At 31.2% G+C, this 17,728-nt stretch overlaps 1 protein-coding gene across 1 annotated transcript; it reads left to right on the forward strand.

Moving 5' to 3' along the window:
* The first annotated feature begins 2,621 nt into the window (after positions 1-2,621).
* Positions 2,622-7,782, forward strand: LOC129226779 (uncharacterized). Its single transcript, XM_054861410.1, has 3 exons — positions 2,622-2,714; positions 4,420-4,530; positions 7,296-7,782. The coding sequence occupies exons 1-3, from the start codon at positions 2,709-2,711 to the stop codon at positions 7,653-7,655; spliced, it is 477 nt and encodes a 158-aa protein (XP_054717385.1). The 5' UTR covers positions 2,622-2,708; the 3' UTR covers positions 7,656-7,782.
* Positions 7,783-17,728: the final 9,946 nt, after the last annotated feature.

Consider the following 17,728-nt stretch of genomic DNA (forward strand, 5'->3'; position numbering starts at 1 on the left):
GGATATTTTTATTTCTGTGTTATACGCACATGCAAAATAATAATAATAATAATAATAATGACTAATTAATAAATAAAAAAAATTTGATAAAGCCACACATTTCATGATTTCGCATTTTATTTCTGGAAAATAAGATGCACCTGCCAATTTTTACGCCTCATCCTTTACAAGAACAAGGAAAGCCGTGCACAAATAAAAAACATTTTAAACATGCACACGGTTTTAAAATATTTGTAATCAGTGTTCAGATTATCTTACATTTAGATCATCAGCGCCATAATGCATTAACCTCTGCTGCGATTCCATGATAATCCGTTTTTTTTTCCGTTCTCCCTTCCCCAGCTGATGAAGTATAAGGAGGACGCAAAATAATTTTTTAAAAAGTATATAACTTAATTAAGCGAGAAAAATTTAAAGTCACTCTTTCCAAGAAATGAAATTAAAAAAATACAGGGCGGCACATCAACCTGCGGGGCCATTCCACGAAAATCAGTAGTTTTGTCTCGCACTTTGACGCTTCATATATTTCATGAAAAATAATAATTTGCAAGGGTGATGAACAAAATTTTGTTGCTTCAGAAATCACAAACGCATGTGTGAATTCTTAGGCAAAAATTTTCTTCAAAAATTATTTCTTTTTTTTATGAACTATAGGAACCGTCACATGCGGGACAAAACGACCATTTTCAATAGAATGGGCATATAACATATTTTTTTTTCAATGGTTTAAATAATTATTTCTAAACTAATGAGATGTGTTTCCTTTCCGTTGGAATCATATCTTTCAAAATCTGCTCTTTGTTTCGTCATTGCTGTATTAATAGAGCAAAAATATTAGCTCATTCATAAGCAAGTTACCAGAGGTTGACTTTGGATGTCCCGCACGTGACGCGTGTAAATATTTTTTTTAAATAACAAAATTGTTTGATAGAAATATAATTGTATCAGGAGTATTCTTTGTATCAAATGTAAAGATTTAAAAAATTGCTTACCCCTGTTTCATTAAAATATTAAGAGATATGACTAAATGTTGATGACATTTAAGCGTATTTTTGTCCCGCACGTGACGGTGGAATGGCCCTGAGGTATTTGGAGACGGCGCTAATGCGTAGAAGTGGGAATACAGTGGTGGAAATGTGGTATTCATAGGCGCCCATATACAAAATTTCAGAGGGGGGGGGGGGACTCAGATATTTTCTCCATGGTTTAGCAGGATAATTTCCCGATAGAAACCGATTTAAGTTCAGATTAGACTTATTAAAAATCGATATTTTCAATGCCTTATTCCAATGGCTGAAAAAGAAATAATTTTACATTTTTGCAAAGAAAAGAGTACTAAAAGCAAGAAAGTTATATTTTCTAAGGAGGGAGGCTAAGGTCTAAGGGAGGGGGCTCAAGCCCCCCTCCCTCCCCTCTTAGATTTAATATTAATAGTAATCATAATGAAAATTTTAAATGATGGCTCCTCTGGAGCAAGCATGAAATCTATCCCCTATCATTGCTGTCATCTATGCCAACAATCTATAACGGAGCTAAGTAAAGAGTCCTATTAGAATCTTTATCATGAATAACTCATATGTTTTGAAACATAAATTAGTTTGGGAAACCTTTAATATTTAAATGGTTTTAATTAAATTAGCAAACAAATAAATCATAGAGAGGAACAAGGATTAATTTTTAGTGCAAACTTTTAAAGTTTTAGACACGTATATAGGTTTTTTCCTTTTAGTACGGAGTATTTATATGAAAAAATAAGGTGGAGTTTCGTGATAGTAACACTATTCTATTTCTGAAATACATTTGCACTAAAAAGAATAAAATAACAGAATTTTTTAAAAAATACCAGGCACTTTTCATAATGCGTCCAAAAGGGAAAAATAACTTTTCTGGGTCAGTAAGAACAATTTAAGTATTCCTGTAGTTTTCCAAAATTCCAAGAAAATGACACCACAAACGAAGAAAAGTGCGGCTCTAGTCATTTCAAACGAAATCTTCCCAATTAGAAAAATATGCATGTTTCAACACTCAAAGTTTTGATTGAAAGCTAGATAATGATAAGAAATTCTCTTCATGACTTGAATCGCACTTTTCTTTGTTTATGGTGTCATTTTCTTCAGGTATACTTAAATTGTCCTTTCTGCCCAAGAAAAGTTATTTTGTCCTTTTGAGTGCATTATGAAAAGTACTTTTATTTTTTAAAAAATTCTGCTTTTTTTATAAAAAAATTTTAGCGATATTTTTGGATGTATAATTTTGCCTTCTTTCATGATTTTTTCCCCCGAACTTGTACACGGGAAAATAAGCTAAAAACCAGTTTTGAGCCTTGTTTCATCTTTACAACTGAGGGGAAATTTTTCCCTAAAAAAATAATAATCATAAACTTAAGAACCACTGAATAAATTGAAGAAACTTCGAGGTGGGCAATTCTTCGAAACTGACCTAGACTATCCGATAACCAGTCGTCCTTACGCATTTCTACTCGGTTTCGAAATGGTTTCCGTTTCTCGCTCTTTTCACGCTTATCTGATATCGTTTCAGAACGATCCGTTGAAATACAATTCAAATGGAATACGTTTAAAAGAAAACATATTACTTTCAAAACTTGAAGGTTTTTATAAGTATATAAAAGCGGATGCACCCATCAGTAGAGTAGTTTTTTGGAGAACGAGTTGGAACTTCAACGACATCAGTAGAAGATAATCTTAGCCATGAAGGTAAGATGACATATTGAAAGTTTCTTGTTTTGATTCTCCCAACAGATTTTCAAGTTGGTCCTAGGAAGCAAATAGACCTAAACTCTAAGCAAGCAACGATAAAATTAAAAAATTTTAAAAAACCCCGACTGATTCGCAACTGTGAAATTAAGAGGGAAAATTTAAAATCCTCTTAAAAGTCTTATAGTATTAAAAATCAATGTCAAGTATTTTATTTGCTATTAAATAGAAACTGGCAACAGATAAAAATTTTAAACCATTGCGGTTTATTTCCTTGTCGGCCAACAATGAATTCGGTTATCAATCGCGTGAATCAAGTGAATTTAGGCTATTTTGAGTGATTGGGGGGGGGGGTATCTGATGTTCTCTCGCGTAAATGTTTTGGAATTGTAGTTTTAAAAATGCCGTTTTAGATAAGTTTTATCAATGTTTGGGGAATGGAGAGGAGTTTCCCGGGTTGTCCCCGCCATTTTTTTCCCTTAAAATAAAGTCTAATTAATCATAATAATAACAAAAAAGAAGAAGTTTGGACTGTCTTTGGTAATGTAAGGGTAAGGAAGGTTCTTCCCGAAAAAAAAAAAGCTTAAACTGATGTCTTATAGACGCAAATTGAAGCCATCTTTAGCAAACTTAGAGCAAGGGGTTTGGGGTTCTCTCCCAGAAATTTCGCAAAGTTTAAACATTTTTTAAATTTCTTTTTATCCTTAATTCAGACTTCTCTTTTATTGATTTAAGGAGGAACGAAAGGATTCGGAGGTTCTCGTATAATTATTATTATTTTTCCGAACTGATGAAATCCTAAGAATTTAGTCTTGAATTTCCTTTGGGGGGGGGGACTTCAAAGAAGAACTTTGGATTTTTTTTTTCTTTTTTCTGAATTGGAGCCTTTAAAACAGTTTTACGCTATCTATGCGATTCTCTTCCTGATTTCCCCCCTTAAACTGGAGTTTTTATAACGCAAATTTAGGTCAACTTTGAATTAAAAGGGAGAAGGGAGTGCTATTTTCTTCCGGAAAATTTTCAAAACTGAAGCTTTAAAGCTGAAATTTTAAACACTATTTAGTGACGTTAATGTTCGGGTAATCTCACCCAGAACGTATTGAAATTGAAATCTCAACGTTGAGGCAATGTTTGATGATGAAAAAACGTGCGGGGGCAGCCCCCCCTCCCTCCCGAATCTTCGCCACTGTGTACACTACATGTTTCCACCCCTCTAAAATATTCGATGAGTTTGTAACAACTTAAAGAATGTATGCGTGTACTCGTACACGCACATTTGAAGTAATCCACCTTAAATTCATATTTTTTGACAGTGGCATGACATGTTAAATATAGAGTTTGGCAATTCTAAATTTTAGGAATTTTGATGTTTTTGTTAGCTTTAGCAATTCAGAAGTAAAAGGAAAACATTATTGTTTTGCAAGAAAGAAAGGATGTTTGCAATAACTACAATAAATTCTACAGATACAACTAAAGCACTAAATTTGTGCAATTCTTCAATAATATTTTTACTCTATAAGGGAATTATAAAAATTAATAGATTAATAAAAAATGAAACATTAATTATTATTCTTTAACATTTATTCTTTAACAATATATTTTATTTTCAACGGATCTCTTACAAAATAATTTTGATAAAAACCCAAAGTGTGTAAAAGCTTTTTGCTGTTGTAATTCCTCGTTTAAATTGTATTTTTTTTTATAGGTTTGTGTGCTTTTTGCTGTGATTTTATCCGTAGCTCAAGCTGCTACTCAAGTATTCACCAATACGCCTCTGTCACACTTCCAAAGATACAACCCAGTTTCTTCCGGCCAGGTAAATAGCAAGTAAACTTCGTTAAATGATTCCAAATAATTTTAACCTTCAAATATCAAACAGATATTTGCAAATCATGTTAACTTGAATTCATCGATTTGAATAACAAATTTATTCAAGTCCACGTTTTAATGTTTCATGTGTAAAGCTTAGCTTAAAAAAATTACCGTTACCAAAAGATAAATGATGTTAAATTCATTTAATCGATCTAACAAAAGCAAGAAATTGTCCAAGCTAAGTCATCAAAATCTTGAATTTTCCTCCCAAACAGATAGTTTAAATGTTACGACATTCTAAACTTAATATTTACAGAATAATAAATATCCTTCTTCATCGCAATCTCAAGATTTAAAACAATAATACTATGTAACAATAGGTCGCAAATAAACTTAATTGGCAATCACCAAAGCCAGATAACAAAATAAGCAAAGTAGGCAGCTAGCTGCCGAGGGGGCCCTGCTGGCCTGAGAAATCCTAAAGATGAAAATAAGTTTTAAAAAATATATTTTTCAAAAAAGTAAAGGGCACTCTACCCGGTTCCCTTCCCTATCTCTCATCTTTTACTACTCTAAAATATGTATTCAACTAGCCAAACCACGGAAGTTTTATACAGTGAACATACATCTACCACACTTGAAAACTTAAATCTGTATTTAAAAAAAAAAAAAAAAAGGATTTGAGAGATATACCATACACCACAAAGTTTTCCTGTGCAGTTTTCATGATGCAATTACCAAACCCAAACCTAAGGACCTGTTGAGATATTTTTTACATTTATTTCTGAACTCAAATACTTTTGACCAACTATTAATAGTTTAAATGCATTGACTTTAATTTTTTTTTTTTTTTGGCTTCAAATCAATTTTATTTTTTTATTTCAGTTCTTGTTGCGGTTCAACTAAAAAAGTATATTGGTTAGGTTCCGGTATGCATTCTGCTAAAAGTAACGGTTTTCTGTTCGATTTCAAATGAATAATTTTATTTTATGCAAATTCTTATTTGAACTAAAATACTATTATCATAAACGTAGCAATGTACATACAATGATAATACTTATATGGTTGAAATTGAATTAATAAATATTGATAAATTGGTTACAGTAACAAAATGACTGAAGATATAACAAACCGAAAAAATCCAACATATTTTTTCGGTTCAGTTCCAATTTCAGGGTGGCGACAGGAACTGTGAAAAAAAGTTCCCTGACTTTTCCCTGATTTACGTTACCAATGATAATGGTTTTCTTTCTTTGCTCTACTTGAAATCCATTGTATATTTGTATAAAATGCAGTATTTTAAACGTTTTAAGTTGTGTGAAGTTGTTAACTAAAGATATATTTTAAAAAGATGCTACTTTTTTTAATAAAATGGTTTAAAAAAACATATCAAGTCAATTTTTTTGGAAAAAAACCCCTTACAAAACAGTAGATTAAATTTTTCTACACGGAAAGATTATTGAAAATTAAAAAAAAAAAAATACTTTACTTCAAGAAACCACTTAGCATAAGAATTTTAAGAAACTATTAAAATCACTCTTAAAAACATATGTGTATTTACAATAGAACTAAAAAGTAATTGAAATTATTTTGAACTAAATTTTCAAACAGTATAATAATTTTTGCAAGAATAACAAAAAATAGTGAAAGAATAGAAGTAATATAGTTATTCTTATGTAACTAATTGACATATTTATGCAAAACGGATGAAACCATTTGACATCCATTCATAGGTAGAGTTTTCTCTAATCAAGAACACAGGTTTTAATGAATGAATACAGCATTTTAACAATAAAAATAATAAAGATATTTACTTAAGTACACAAGTTAACTCTATTTCAAATGATTTCAGTATGTAACGAAAAAAAAGCTTAGATTGCTTTTGTAACAAACAACTTTGAAATGCAAGAAAAAAAAAAGAAACAGAAAAAAAATGAAATTAGTTAATTTCAAAATATATAAAAGAAGAATATAACTTGGTTATAAAATAAAAGAATCATTTAAGCCTGAAGACAAGAAAACCTTTATAATCTGCGGCGACAACAAATTGTATAATGGCAAAAAAAAGTTTTTTCGGTTGAAAGTTAAATTTTAGCAATTAAATTAAAAACGCGAAGAAGTAATAACTTTTAAGCTTTTATCAGTATTAATTCAAAAACCAACGATTTCTTCTTGAAATCGTGTTTACAGTACGCTAATTACTTCGAGACAATGGAATAAAGGCAAAGGATCTAAGGCATTAATGAAGGCTTCCTCTTTACCTGTATGGTTGTTTGTTTTACGTAGCATTGAAAGCGTGAAAGGAAATTTCAAGCTAGGTAAAATAAACAACCTAACAGACACAGAAGCAGTTTTAGGAAGTTCATCTTGTGGTTAATAAGTAAGGTTCAATACTTCGACGCTGATGAAAAAAGATGCACAAATGTGCGACAGTGTATAATTGCACCTCATTAATTTTATTTATTTATTTTTTTGGCACAGATAATTGGAGGAAAATGCGTAGGGAATTAAAGTACTTAATTTTGTAAAGCAAAAAAAATTTTTTTCTTCATAAAATCAATTTTCCCTGATTTTTTGTTATTTTTTCGAAATTCCCTGATATTTCCCTGACTTTTCCCTGATTAATAAAGTTCCCTGATCTCCCTGATCTGTCGCCACCCTGAATTTATGTTCTCTGACCAAAATAGTGGTTTTTCTGGCTTTCGTTGCAGTTCCAGTTTGAAGACCTGCCTTTGACTGACATTAAAAAATAATGAATTTTTTTTGCAGAGATATCCTGGCTACTTCTCAGGTAGATATGGACTGACTGGAAGGCCAGAATACTTGGAAACTGTACATCAAGAATCAGGAAATTACTATGGAGGACAACGAGATGGGAGGTTCGTCAGCCGAGATGGACGGGACAACTTGAGAGGATATGACTATTCTGAACGCCCAAGCAGAGGTTTTTCCGCAAGACCCTTCAACCAACAATATAATCCTCAGGGGTCATCTCGTTATTATGGGGCTGATGGTTACAGATATCCTCAACAGCAAATTTCTTTCAACTCCCCTTTGGCGAACACCAGAAGCTACAATCCCCGTTTTGATGCTAGCGGAATTAGACAAAATGAATTCAGTCATTATTAAAAAGCAAATTTATTGTTTCGATAATTTGAGATCATGCTCGGTACTGGTCAGGCATATAAGCGTAGTTTTGGTTTCGGTGTAATTTAATGGATTTCTAATGAATATTAAAGAGTTTTGCACATGATAATTTGCTTTTTTCTTTTTCTATGAGTTATTATTGAGTATTTTTGCAGCTAAGTATTTTCTGTGCAATATCTTCTGTTCCAGCAAGAAATGAAAGTTTAAAAATGCGGTGAAAAACAATGAAAATGTAAAGTAAGAAATAACAACGTCAAAAAATCAAATTGCAGATTACAGGAGACACGTGTTTCGGCGTTACAAGGAACGCCTTTTTCAATGCAAAAAGTAATGAACTTATGGATGAAAAGACATACGACAACAGAACGCCGAAACACGTGTCTGCAGTAATCTGCATTTTGTGCTTTTTTTGACGTTGTTATTTCTTACTTTACTTTTCAGCACAAAGGTCATCAAAATAAATATTATTTATCAACATTTTTCAAAGGTATCCAATAAAAACGTTATATTTAATTATATTTAAAACGCTTCATCACAAAAGAAGAATTTGAGAGAAATCTTTTTGTGGCTTAAAAATTAAACAATCCAAAGAACCTAAGTTTAAAAAGTTTGACAGTTTTAATGAAAAACTGAACACGGTCAATAGAACACACTCACCACACAGGAATGAAAACAACCTAGGAACCCAAACCCTGAAGAGATACTGGAGTGTTTATTCATTATTCATGTTTTGCAACTGAAGAAGAAATTAAAAAAAGGGATTTTTTTTTTGAAAAAGAAATGTTCTGAATAGAGCTATTACGAATTTTTTTTTTTTGTTTTGTTTATAAGACCTTATATTTTGCCATTATTTAATGCAATTAACTACATCTTTAATAATGGTCACTTTGGTTTTGGTTGCCAACAAATTTATAGCAAATCATTAAAAACTTTATTTTGCCAGAAATTCAAGATAAGTCACTTGAAAACTCAAAATTCGACGATTCTTCTACAAAAATAACCAGGAACTCTGAGGTAGCATCGGGAAAGTTTCACCCCCTGATTACAAACAAAACACTATCAATCAAAAGAAAGAAATGCAACCCGTTTACCAGTTTCTAATCATACAGTAAAAGTATGACTCATCACAGTCAGTATTTAAACAAGGCTACATGAACTAAAACATTGAATTATTATATGAGTGCTATGCAGCGAACAGCCTCCCAAGTAGCTGATGTGTAAAGAACACATACATGTGCACATCACTTGGTCATAATTTTTTCAGTCTTTAGAGTTACTAAAGTCACATATTAGAACAACAGAATTTTTAGAAAAATTAGACTTTTCATAATGCACGCAAAGGGACAAAATAACTTTTCTCGGTCAGAAAGGACAATTCAAGTATTCCTGTAGTTTTCAAAAATTCCAAGAAAATGACACCACAAACAAAGAAAAGTGCAGCTTAAGTCATGAAGAGAATTTCTTATCATTATCTAGCTTTCAATCATAACTTTGAGTGTTGAAACATACATATTTTTCCAATTGGGAAGGTTTGGTTTGAAATGACAAGAACAGCCCTTTTTTCTTTTGTCGCATACTTGGAATTTTGGAAAACTACAGGAATACTTAAACTGTCCTTTCTGACCCAGAAAAGTTATTTTGCCGTTTTGAATGCATTATGAAAAGTGCCTGGTACTTTTTTAAAAATTCTGTTATTTTATTCTTTTTAGTGCAAATGCATTTCTGAAATAGAATAGTGTTACCATCACGAAACTCCACCTTATTTTTTCATATAAATACTCCGTACTAAAAGGAAAAAAATATAGTATATAAGTGTCTAAAACTTTAAGCAGTTGACACTGAAAATTAATCCTTGTTAAACTCTAGGAATTATTTGTTTGCTACTTTAATTAAAACCATTTAAATACTAAAGGTTCCCCAAATCACTAATGTTTCAAAACATACAAGTTACTTGTGATAAAGATCCTAATATATCTCTTAGTCCCATTATCGACTATTAGTATAGATGAGAGCAATGATGGGGAATACATTTCCTTCTTGCTCCAGAGAAGTCATCATTCAATTTTCATTATGATTAGTATTAATATTACTGTTGTAAGGCAACGAATATTTGAAACAATGGTTTTTATTATTTAAGCATTTAATGTGGAAATTACATGAAATTTGCTGTGTTCCATCCTAATTGAAATAAAAATTTTATTTTAGAATTTTAATTTTTCAGCGTCAAGTTGTATCTTAATATTAAGCAAATCATTTAGTGAAATCCCGAAGTTTCTAAGTAGTCTAGATGCTGAGATATAAGCAAAAGCAGGTCTCAGATTTTTCCGTGACAATCAGGCCAAATATAATTAAAGTGCTTAAAAACAAATGGCACTGAAATGGAACTAAGCAACGAAAACAAAGCACTGGTGCACATAAAACAGATGGAATTCAGATTTTCTTTTTCTGTTGTAATTTTGGAAACTTTAGGTCCTTTGTGCAGCAAAACGTATTATATAAATTTCTGTTGTTACAGTACCTACGCACTCATGGGCAATTGGAATCCTATGAAAAAATATCTGAAAGTTTAAAGAGAAAATGGGGGGGGGCAGGATTTTAGATAATGGAAGATTAAAGCATAAAGAAAAATAGCAAATTTCTTGTACCCTGAAGATGAAAATTGCGAAAATGTGGTCAAATACCGGAACACATTCTCAATAACCCCTGCTTTCTATATGTTCGGTAACTTTTTCTGAATACCAGTAAAAAACGCATTGTAAAATTTTAGTGGGAAAAATAGTTTTGGGAATTTTTACCAACTTTCTAAAATTCCCATCCTTAGCTAGAACAGAAGTTTAAATAAGAATTTGAACTTTTTGCACAGGGATAACTTGGATCTAGAGACATCTTTTCCACTAGGCTTTTCCAAAAACCGGCGTGCATTCCACACAGTTAAACCAGTTTAGAATTTTTCTCTAAACTAATGCATTGATGCTGCTCCAATGTACAGACACTGGTCCAGGATTGCTGCTATTTTAATCTCTAATTTTTTCACACTAATGTTAAATTAGCAGTGCATCAATCCAATCTGGCTTAACAATGAAGGTACGAAGAGTTAGATTTTCACTGCGCCCAAAACATGTAAGAAATGCACACATGTTTTTAGTTATTGACAAAAGATAGATTGACGAACTAGTGAATTTATCATAGTCATGTGCCAGAAAAAAAGCAAATTTTAAAGAGCAAAATAGCAACAAAAACAGCAGACATGTATTTAGGTGTTACAAGCAGTGGAGTTCCTAACACAAGTATGACACGGGTCGGCAACTCATAGTGTCGCTAACTACCCCCCCCCCCCTCCGCCGTAAAAAAAAAAAAACTTTGAATGTTTTATGAAAATATGAAATTTATACAATTTTGAGAAACAACTCATTCCTATATTTTTGTGGCGTAACAAAAGTTTGGAAGACAAATATAGACGGCAAATCTATTTTAAACAAAATTTGTTCTACACGCTATATGTAACCCCCCCCCCCCCTGCAATATTGAACACTCTATTTTTGTTACATTTCTTAGATTAAATATAATTTAACAGGGTTGCCACTCAATTTTGGAAAAAAAATTCCCTGTGTTTTCCCTGTATGAAAATGACACATTAGAAACGAGTGAACACTGATGTTTGAAAAAGAAAATTAATATCTTGAGTATTTCAAAACAGGAAATAAAATCGAAACAATAAATATTTTAATAAATAAATAAGGGGGAATAAATAAGAATTTGTAATAAATGAAATAATAGCATTTTGATTGAATATATTTAACTTTTAATGGAAGGTAAAAAAAAAAAAAGCCTTCTCTTAACCATTCATTACTTGAACCTAAAAGTGTAAAAGCTAAGCAGAACAATGAATATTGACGACTAATTTCAGACACTTTAAATGAAATTATCATGAAATTCAAGATACATGTTAAATAAAACAATAAAAAGATTGTTTTTATGATCAACATTTCAATATTTACTTTAAAAAAAAGAAGCAAAATTGCTATTTTTTATTTTACTTTATTTCTGAACTTCATTAATATTATCAATATTATTATTACTATTTACTTATTTATGTTTTAGTAGTTTATATATTTGGACATTGATTTTTGCAACTTTAAATTAAAAAAAAAAAAAAAAATTCCCTGTATTTTCCAGGTTATTGAGGAAAATTTCCAACATCCCTGGATTTTCCCTGTTTTTTGGTTGATTTTTGAATTTCCTGTGTTTTCCCTGTTTCTTCAGGTTTCCCTGTCGCGTGGCAACCCTGTTTAAGATATATTGAAGGAAATTTTCAGAATTAAAATATTTATCTTTTTTAATAAACTATGAAATACTCTCTGAGTGTTACCCATTCATGGTTCCTACCCAAAAGTTGAAATGAAAATAAAGATCCTTAAAGAAAAATAAAGCACTCTTTTTTTTTCTTCACTTCTACAACATTGTACGATGCTTCAAAATGTTGAAATAAAATGAAAAAAAAATTCTTTAACACTTGAAAACTATAATAAAATGCCAAAAACTTACTTAAATATTAGTATTATAATACTTTGGAAAAAAAGAAGGAAAAAGGTGTAGAGGACACACATTACTTTACAGGATGAAAGAAACAAGTCACATTTTTTTGTTTCTAGTTTACTTTGCTTTACTTTTCACAATATAATAAATATAGTTTTGCATAGTTAAAAAGGGTAATTAACAGGTATGGTGAACCATTGGCGTCCATATGGGGGGGGGGGGGCGCAAGTGGGGGCTCAAGCCTCCCCTCTTAGAAATTAGAACTTCCTTGCTTTTAGTACTTTTTTAATTGCAAAATGTAAAAACATTTCTTCTCCAGCCATTAAGGAATAAGTTGTTAAAAATGTCAAATTTTAATAACACTAATCCAGCGGTTGGCAACCTGAATTTTCTGAAGATCTACTTTTAAAGTTTATTGGGAATACAAGATCGACTTGTGTGTGCGGTGGGGGGGGGGGGGCGTGGCCATATAGGCCATAAGACGTTTTGCATACATGTTTAAGTTGAGACTGCTGGCTTCAAATTGTAGGTCAACTATAAAAGAAAAAAGTATGTACTTTGATAAGTCGTCGCTTTATATTGCAAAAATAATATTATGTTAACCATCATCAGAATATTTTCAGACACAAGTATAGTGTTGTTTTAAAAATGATAAAATTGGGACTGGAAAAGTTCCAATGTCTGTAAAAAGTTTAGAAGTTTTTCAAATAACATTCAATTTAGAATTTCAGATGCTAAACCAAACTTAGTTCCTTGAATTAAGGTTTAGTAATTCTACTCAGACAAAAGCTCAAAATATTGCCAGGATCGACTTAAAACGGGCTCGAGATCGACCGGTCAATCGCGATCGATGGGTTGCCTACCACTGCTCTAATCTGTACTGACAGTTTCCAAAGGGGAAAATATCTTGCTAAACCATAGGAAAAATATTTGACCCCCCCCCCTGAAAATTTTGCATATGGTCGCCTTTGTGGTTAACATGTGCTTATTATTTTTCTCCAGCATTACATTTTAGCAGAAATCAGTGCTATTAACAACTTCTAAAATACGTATTGATTCTAAAAATTACATGTATTCAAATATTTACTGGAAATCCCATAGAAACAGTAGGATTCAGAAGAAAAAAAGGGTAAAAAGGCAAAGAAGTCACTCTCAATTTCCACTTGATTAGAGCTAAAAAAAAAACCCCTCAAAACTTATAATATACCCTTAGCATATTTGATTGAATCCTTTGTATCATGGGTGCAAAAAAAAAAAAAAAAAAAAAACAGAGAGAATAAAAAAAACAGATGTAAGGCCAACATTGCAATTACAGTTGTATTTGTAAAAGAAAAAGTAAGAACTTACTTGTAGACTTACAGTGGCTCTCAAAAGTGTTCGTACACTTTGAAATGTTGTAGTAAAACCAAAATAACGCAAAACTGAATTCGAATATGAAGTTCAATTTTTTTCACACCATTCCTATGCCATTCTGAATAAAACCCAGTAGTTTTTTTCAAAATATTGCCAGATTTTATTTTTGAAATTTGTCAAAAAAACGAAGAGACAGAGAAAAGATACGCCGCAAAAGTCATCGTACACTGAACTATTTTCGAATAAATTCATAATTAAAATTATCATATGTGGTTTTTTTTATTATTTTTGCATTGTAATGATACTATAAAGTCACTTGCCTTTATTTTTTGTGTATTTATTCCCGAATATTCTGCTTATTATTTTAAAATGGCAGGTATGCGTAGAAAACAACAAACACAATTCGAAATTTGATTTTTTCCCTCACAGTAGTCGTAAATTGGTTTGAAATGTCTTTAAATTGGTTAATTTATAAACTCTATAGTGAAGTGCTTGATAAAATGCTTTTAAAACAAGAATCGGATCGAAAACAAGGTAAGAAAAGGTCAATTGGCAAAGTTAACAAAGCCTGATCGCAGGTTTACAGTTAAAAAAAACATGAAAAATACACATTTCAGAACTGAAAAATTTTCTGTAGAATTGAATGAAACATTTTACCATTAATTTTTACCTAAAATTGTTCGCCAAGGTTTCTGATTAGCTGGATTAAATGGGACTTCTTCCCGCAGAAATTTTCTTGTTCGTGCGAAAAACAGTAAGCTTACTTTTTCTGTCGTAAAATCAATGATAAATAAACTCAAAACGGTTTGGAACAACGTCTTACTAATAGATGAAAATTAATTCAACACTTTGGGTTAAATTGTTGTATAATTGTAAATGGAAGAAAAAAATGAGAAATTTAATCTTATGAACTTAGTTGGATCAGTTAATCAGGACGATGAAGGTGTTCTTGTGTGAGAGTGCATCTCAGCGTCAGGACTTCAAAGTTTGGAATTTTTTATTGAAATAATGGATTATGCTGTTCATTTAAATATTTTAAAAAACAATTTTAAACTAGTAGCCCAAAATTTGGTAATCGGAAACAACTTTATTTTTTTTTATCAAGATAACGATAAGAAGCACACGTTCGCGTTTGGTGCCTCAAAATTTGTCCTTAAGCTTAGAAATATCTCCACAATCACGAGATTTAAACTTAACGGAACATATTTGGAGATATCTGGTGGCTAAATTATGATACACCATTGAAACGAAAAGCGAACTAGAAACAGTAAGACTCGTAGTGCGGCTGAACACTTACTCAGATATTGCACAAAAAAAGAAAGAAAAAACAATGAAATCTATTCCCAGACGTTTAAAAGCTGTTGTTGTTACTGCATGATATTCTACTAAATAATAACTTTGTAAAAAGTTAGATTATTTACTAATTTATTGACATTTTTTCAAAGTGTACGAAGATTTTTGTGAGATAAAATTTCCGGCACTTTTTGGTTTTTGATTTTTAAAAAATAAAGTTTAAATGTTTTATTAAAAATTTTCACGTAGTTTTGTTAAAAACAGATCATAGATCTTATAATAAAATACCTATTCCGAAACATTAATTCTAACCAATGGATAAGGACCTATTTCATTGAAAGTCGTAGGTGTACAAACACTTTTGGGAACCACTGTATATTGCGTGTATTAACTTAACAAAATACAACAGTAAATTATCACATGAAAGAATCTGGTGCAGTCAAATCTCTATTTTTCGGACCATTTACAGTTTTTTAAACTTTATCTATGTTCATCTCTACGCCCTATCACTAAATAAGTAAATAAATAAATAAGGATTTTATTTTATCATATGAAGAAATAACGCTGCCGCTCCTATGGCCTTAGTACAAAAAAAAATATATTACTTACAATTTTGATATGGGAATAACAGATTTTTTTAAAAAAATACTAAGCACTTTTCATAATGCACTAAAAAGAACAAAATAACTTTTCTGGGTCACAATTTAAGAATTCCTGTAGTTTTTGAAAATTCCAAGAAAATGACACCACAAAAGAAGAAAAGTGCGGCTCAAGTCATGAAGAGAATTTATGTTATCATTATCTAGCTTTCAATCATAACTTTGAGTGTTGAAACATGCATATATTTCTTATTGGGAAAGTTTGGTTTGCAATCACTAGAACTGCATTTTTCTTCCTTTGTGGTGTCATTTTCATGGAATTTAATAGGGAAACTACATGAAATTTGCTGTTTTCCATCCTAACCGAAATAATAATTTTATTTTAGAACTTTAATTTTTCAGCGTTAAGTTGTACCTTAAGATTAAGCAAATCATTTAGTTAAATCCTGAAGGCTCTAAGTGGTCTAGTTGCAGAGATATAAGCAAAACCAGGCCTCAGATTTCTCTGTGACAATCAGGCCAAGTATAATAAAAGTGCTTAAAAAGTGCTGCCCCTCCAATCATGCCACCCTGGGCTATAGCCCAATGAGCCTATACTTAAATATGTCACTGATTCCTTGGTAATTTTAATCTGGTTTCAATTTGGCCATATTTAGGGAGTTTACCATTGAATCACATTAAAACTGCCAATATTGCGAAAATTTATCTGTATAAAACGTTTTCGTTGCTTTGGTTTGCAACAAACTTGGGGCGAAAATATTTAAAGTGTTTCTTTGCTCACTCTGTGGCACTATTATCTTTAAATTGGAGTAACAGGAAGTCATGTGATGCACACATCAGCTCGTTTTTAATCGCGTTTTACTCAAAACTTGAAAACTCACATCCCTTTGCTTCTCACTGCCTCATATGAGCTTTTGAATGGAATGCATGACTTTGCATTCATTTACTCACATCTTCTTGCACTGAAAAAACAGGCTCATTGTCTTTAATTTTTCACTAACTTGGGCTTTTACCACTGCTTTATAATATAAACAATTTCTTTCTATAGCCGGAATCTGTTGATTCGTATTTGGCACGATGAACAATTTTTTTCCTTTTGTATATATCTTATATCTTTAAACAAGCAATTCTTGTGGGTATATATATATATTTCTTATCTCGGAAACGGCTCTAACGATTTGGATGAAATTTTGGATTTAATTGTAGTTTTGCATTCTAAGTTCATCTACATCAGTGTTTTTTCTGTAAAAACGCGATTTTTTTAAAACAAAAAACAGTTTTTTAATATAAAGTCAAATTGAGTTAAGCCTTGAAGTAAACTGTGAGTTGACGCATCAGGCAGACCATTTGCAACCATAACAATAAAAATTTGTCTCTTCTCGCTTTAAAATATTATACTTGCTTAGGGTTACCATGCTTGACTGATATTGGCCACTTGGGCTAATTTCAAACACACTTGGCTAAAAACAAATTCAAAAGCATTATGTATGTCGATGTAAGGCTTTTTTTCTTTTTTAAGTGAAACTATTGCTTGACCATCCTATTTTATTTTATTTTATTTTTCAAATAGTTTAACATGTTTTTTAAATCACGCATCTAAATTTTATTTTGAAAAAGTGTATGTCTTGAGATTGTTTGTGTTTTGTTAAGACAGTTGTTATCATTTGTTGGAATGGTTTGTGGATCATCAGTTTTGATGGATATGATGCTGTATGTAGCATTTTCTGGCGTAAAAACTAAAAGTACTTATTCAAAAAAAAAAAAAAAAAAATCTCGATTGGGATAAAATCGTGAAAAGCATCATAGTATGAAAGGAAGTATTCGGTTAGAAACCGATTTCACCATAGCAAAACTAAGGTCAAAATATTTTAATTACTGACGAGAAAATTGTATAGTGGAAAAAAATGTAACAGATAGTTTAAAGCAAAATGTTAATTTAATTACATTCAGAATCTTCTTTGTTTGGTACTTTAGTGTTATAAGAAGATCGAGTACATAATATTTCGTTAACGTGAAGCTTTTCAAGTATATTTGGAAAAGTATTGAACCTTAAAAAACCACAATTTGACAAAAAATAATTCTTTTAAAGCCGAGCGAGGCTCGGTCGTCCAGGTACTTTTGTAAAATTTAAACAAGCAAGTTTAAGTTAAAAAAAAAAAGATTCATCGCTACATTGCGATGTAAGGTTGGCAATGCGTCACAATGTAAAAATTCCTACATCATCCAGCCCTATTTTCCACAGTACCAAAAATAGGATACACAAAATGTCAAAAA

The sequence above is a fragment of the Uloborus diversus genome, chromosome 1, assembly GCF_026930045.1.
Source record: "Uloborus diversus isolate 005 chromosome 1, Udiv.v.3.1, whole genome shotgun sequence".
NCBI classification, from domain to species: domain Eukaryota; kingdom Metazoa; phylum Arthropoda; class Arachnida; order Araneae; family Uloboridae; genus Uloborus; species Uloborus diversus.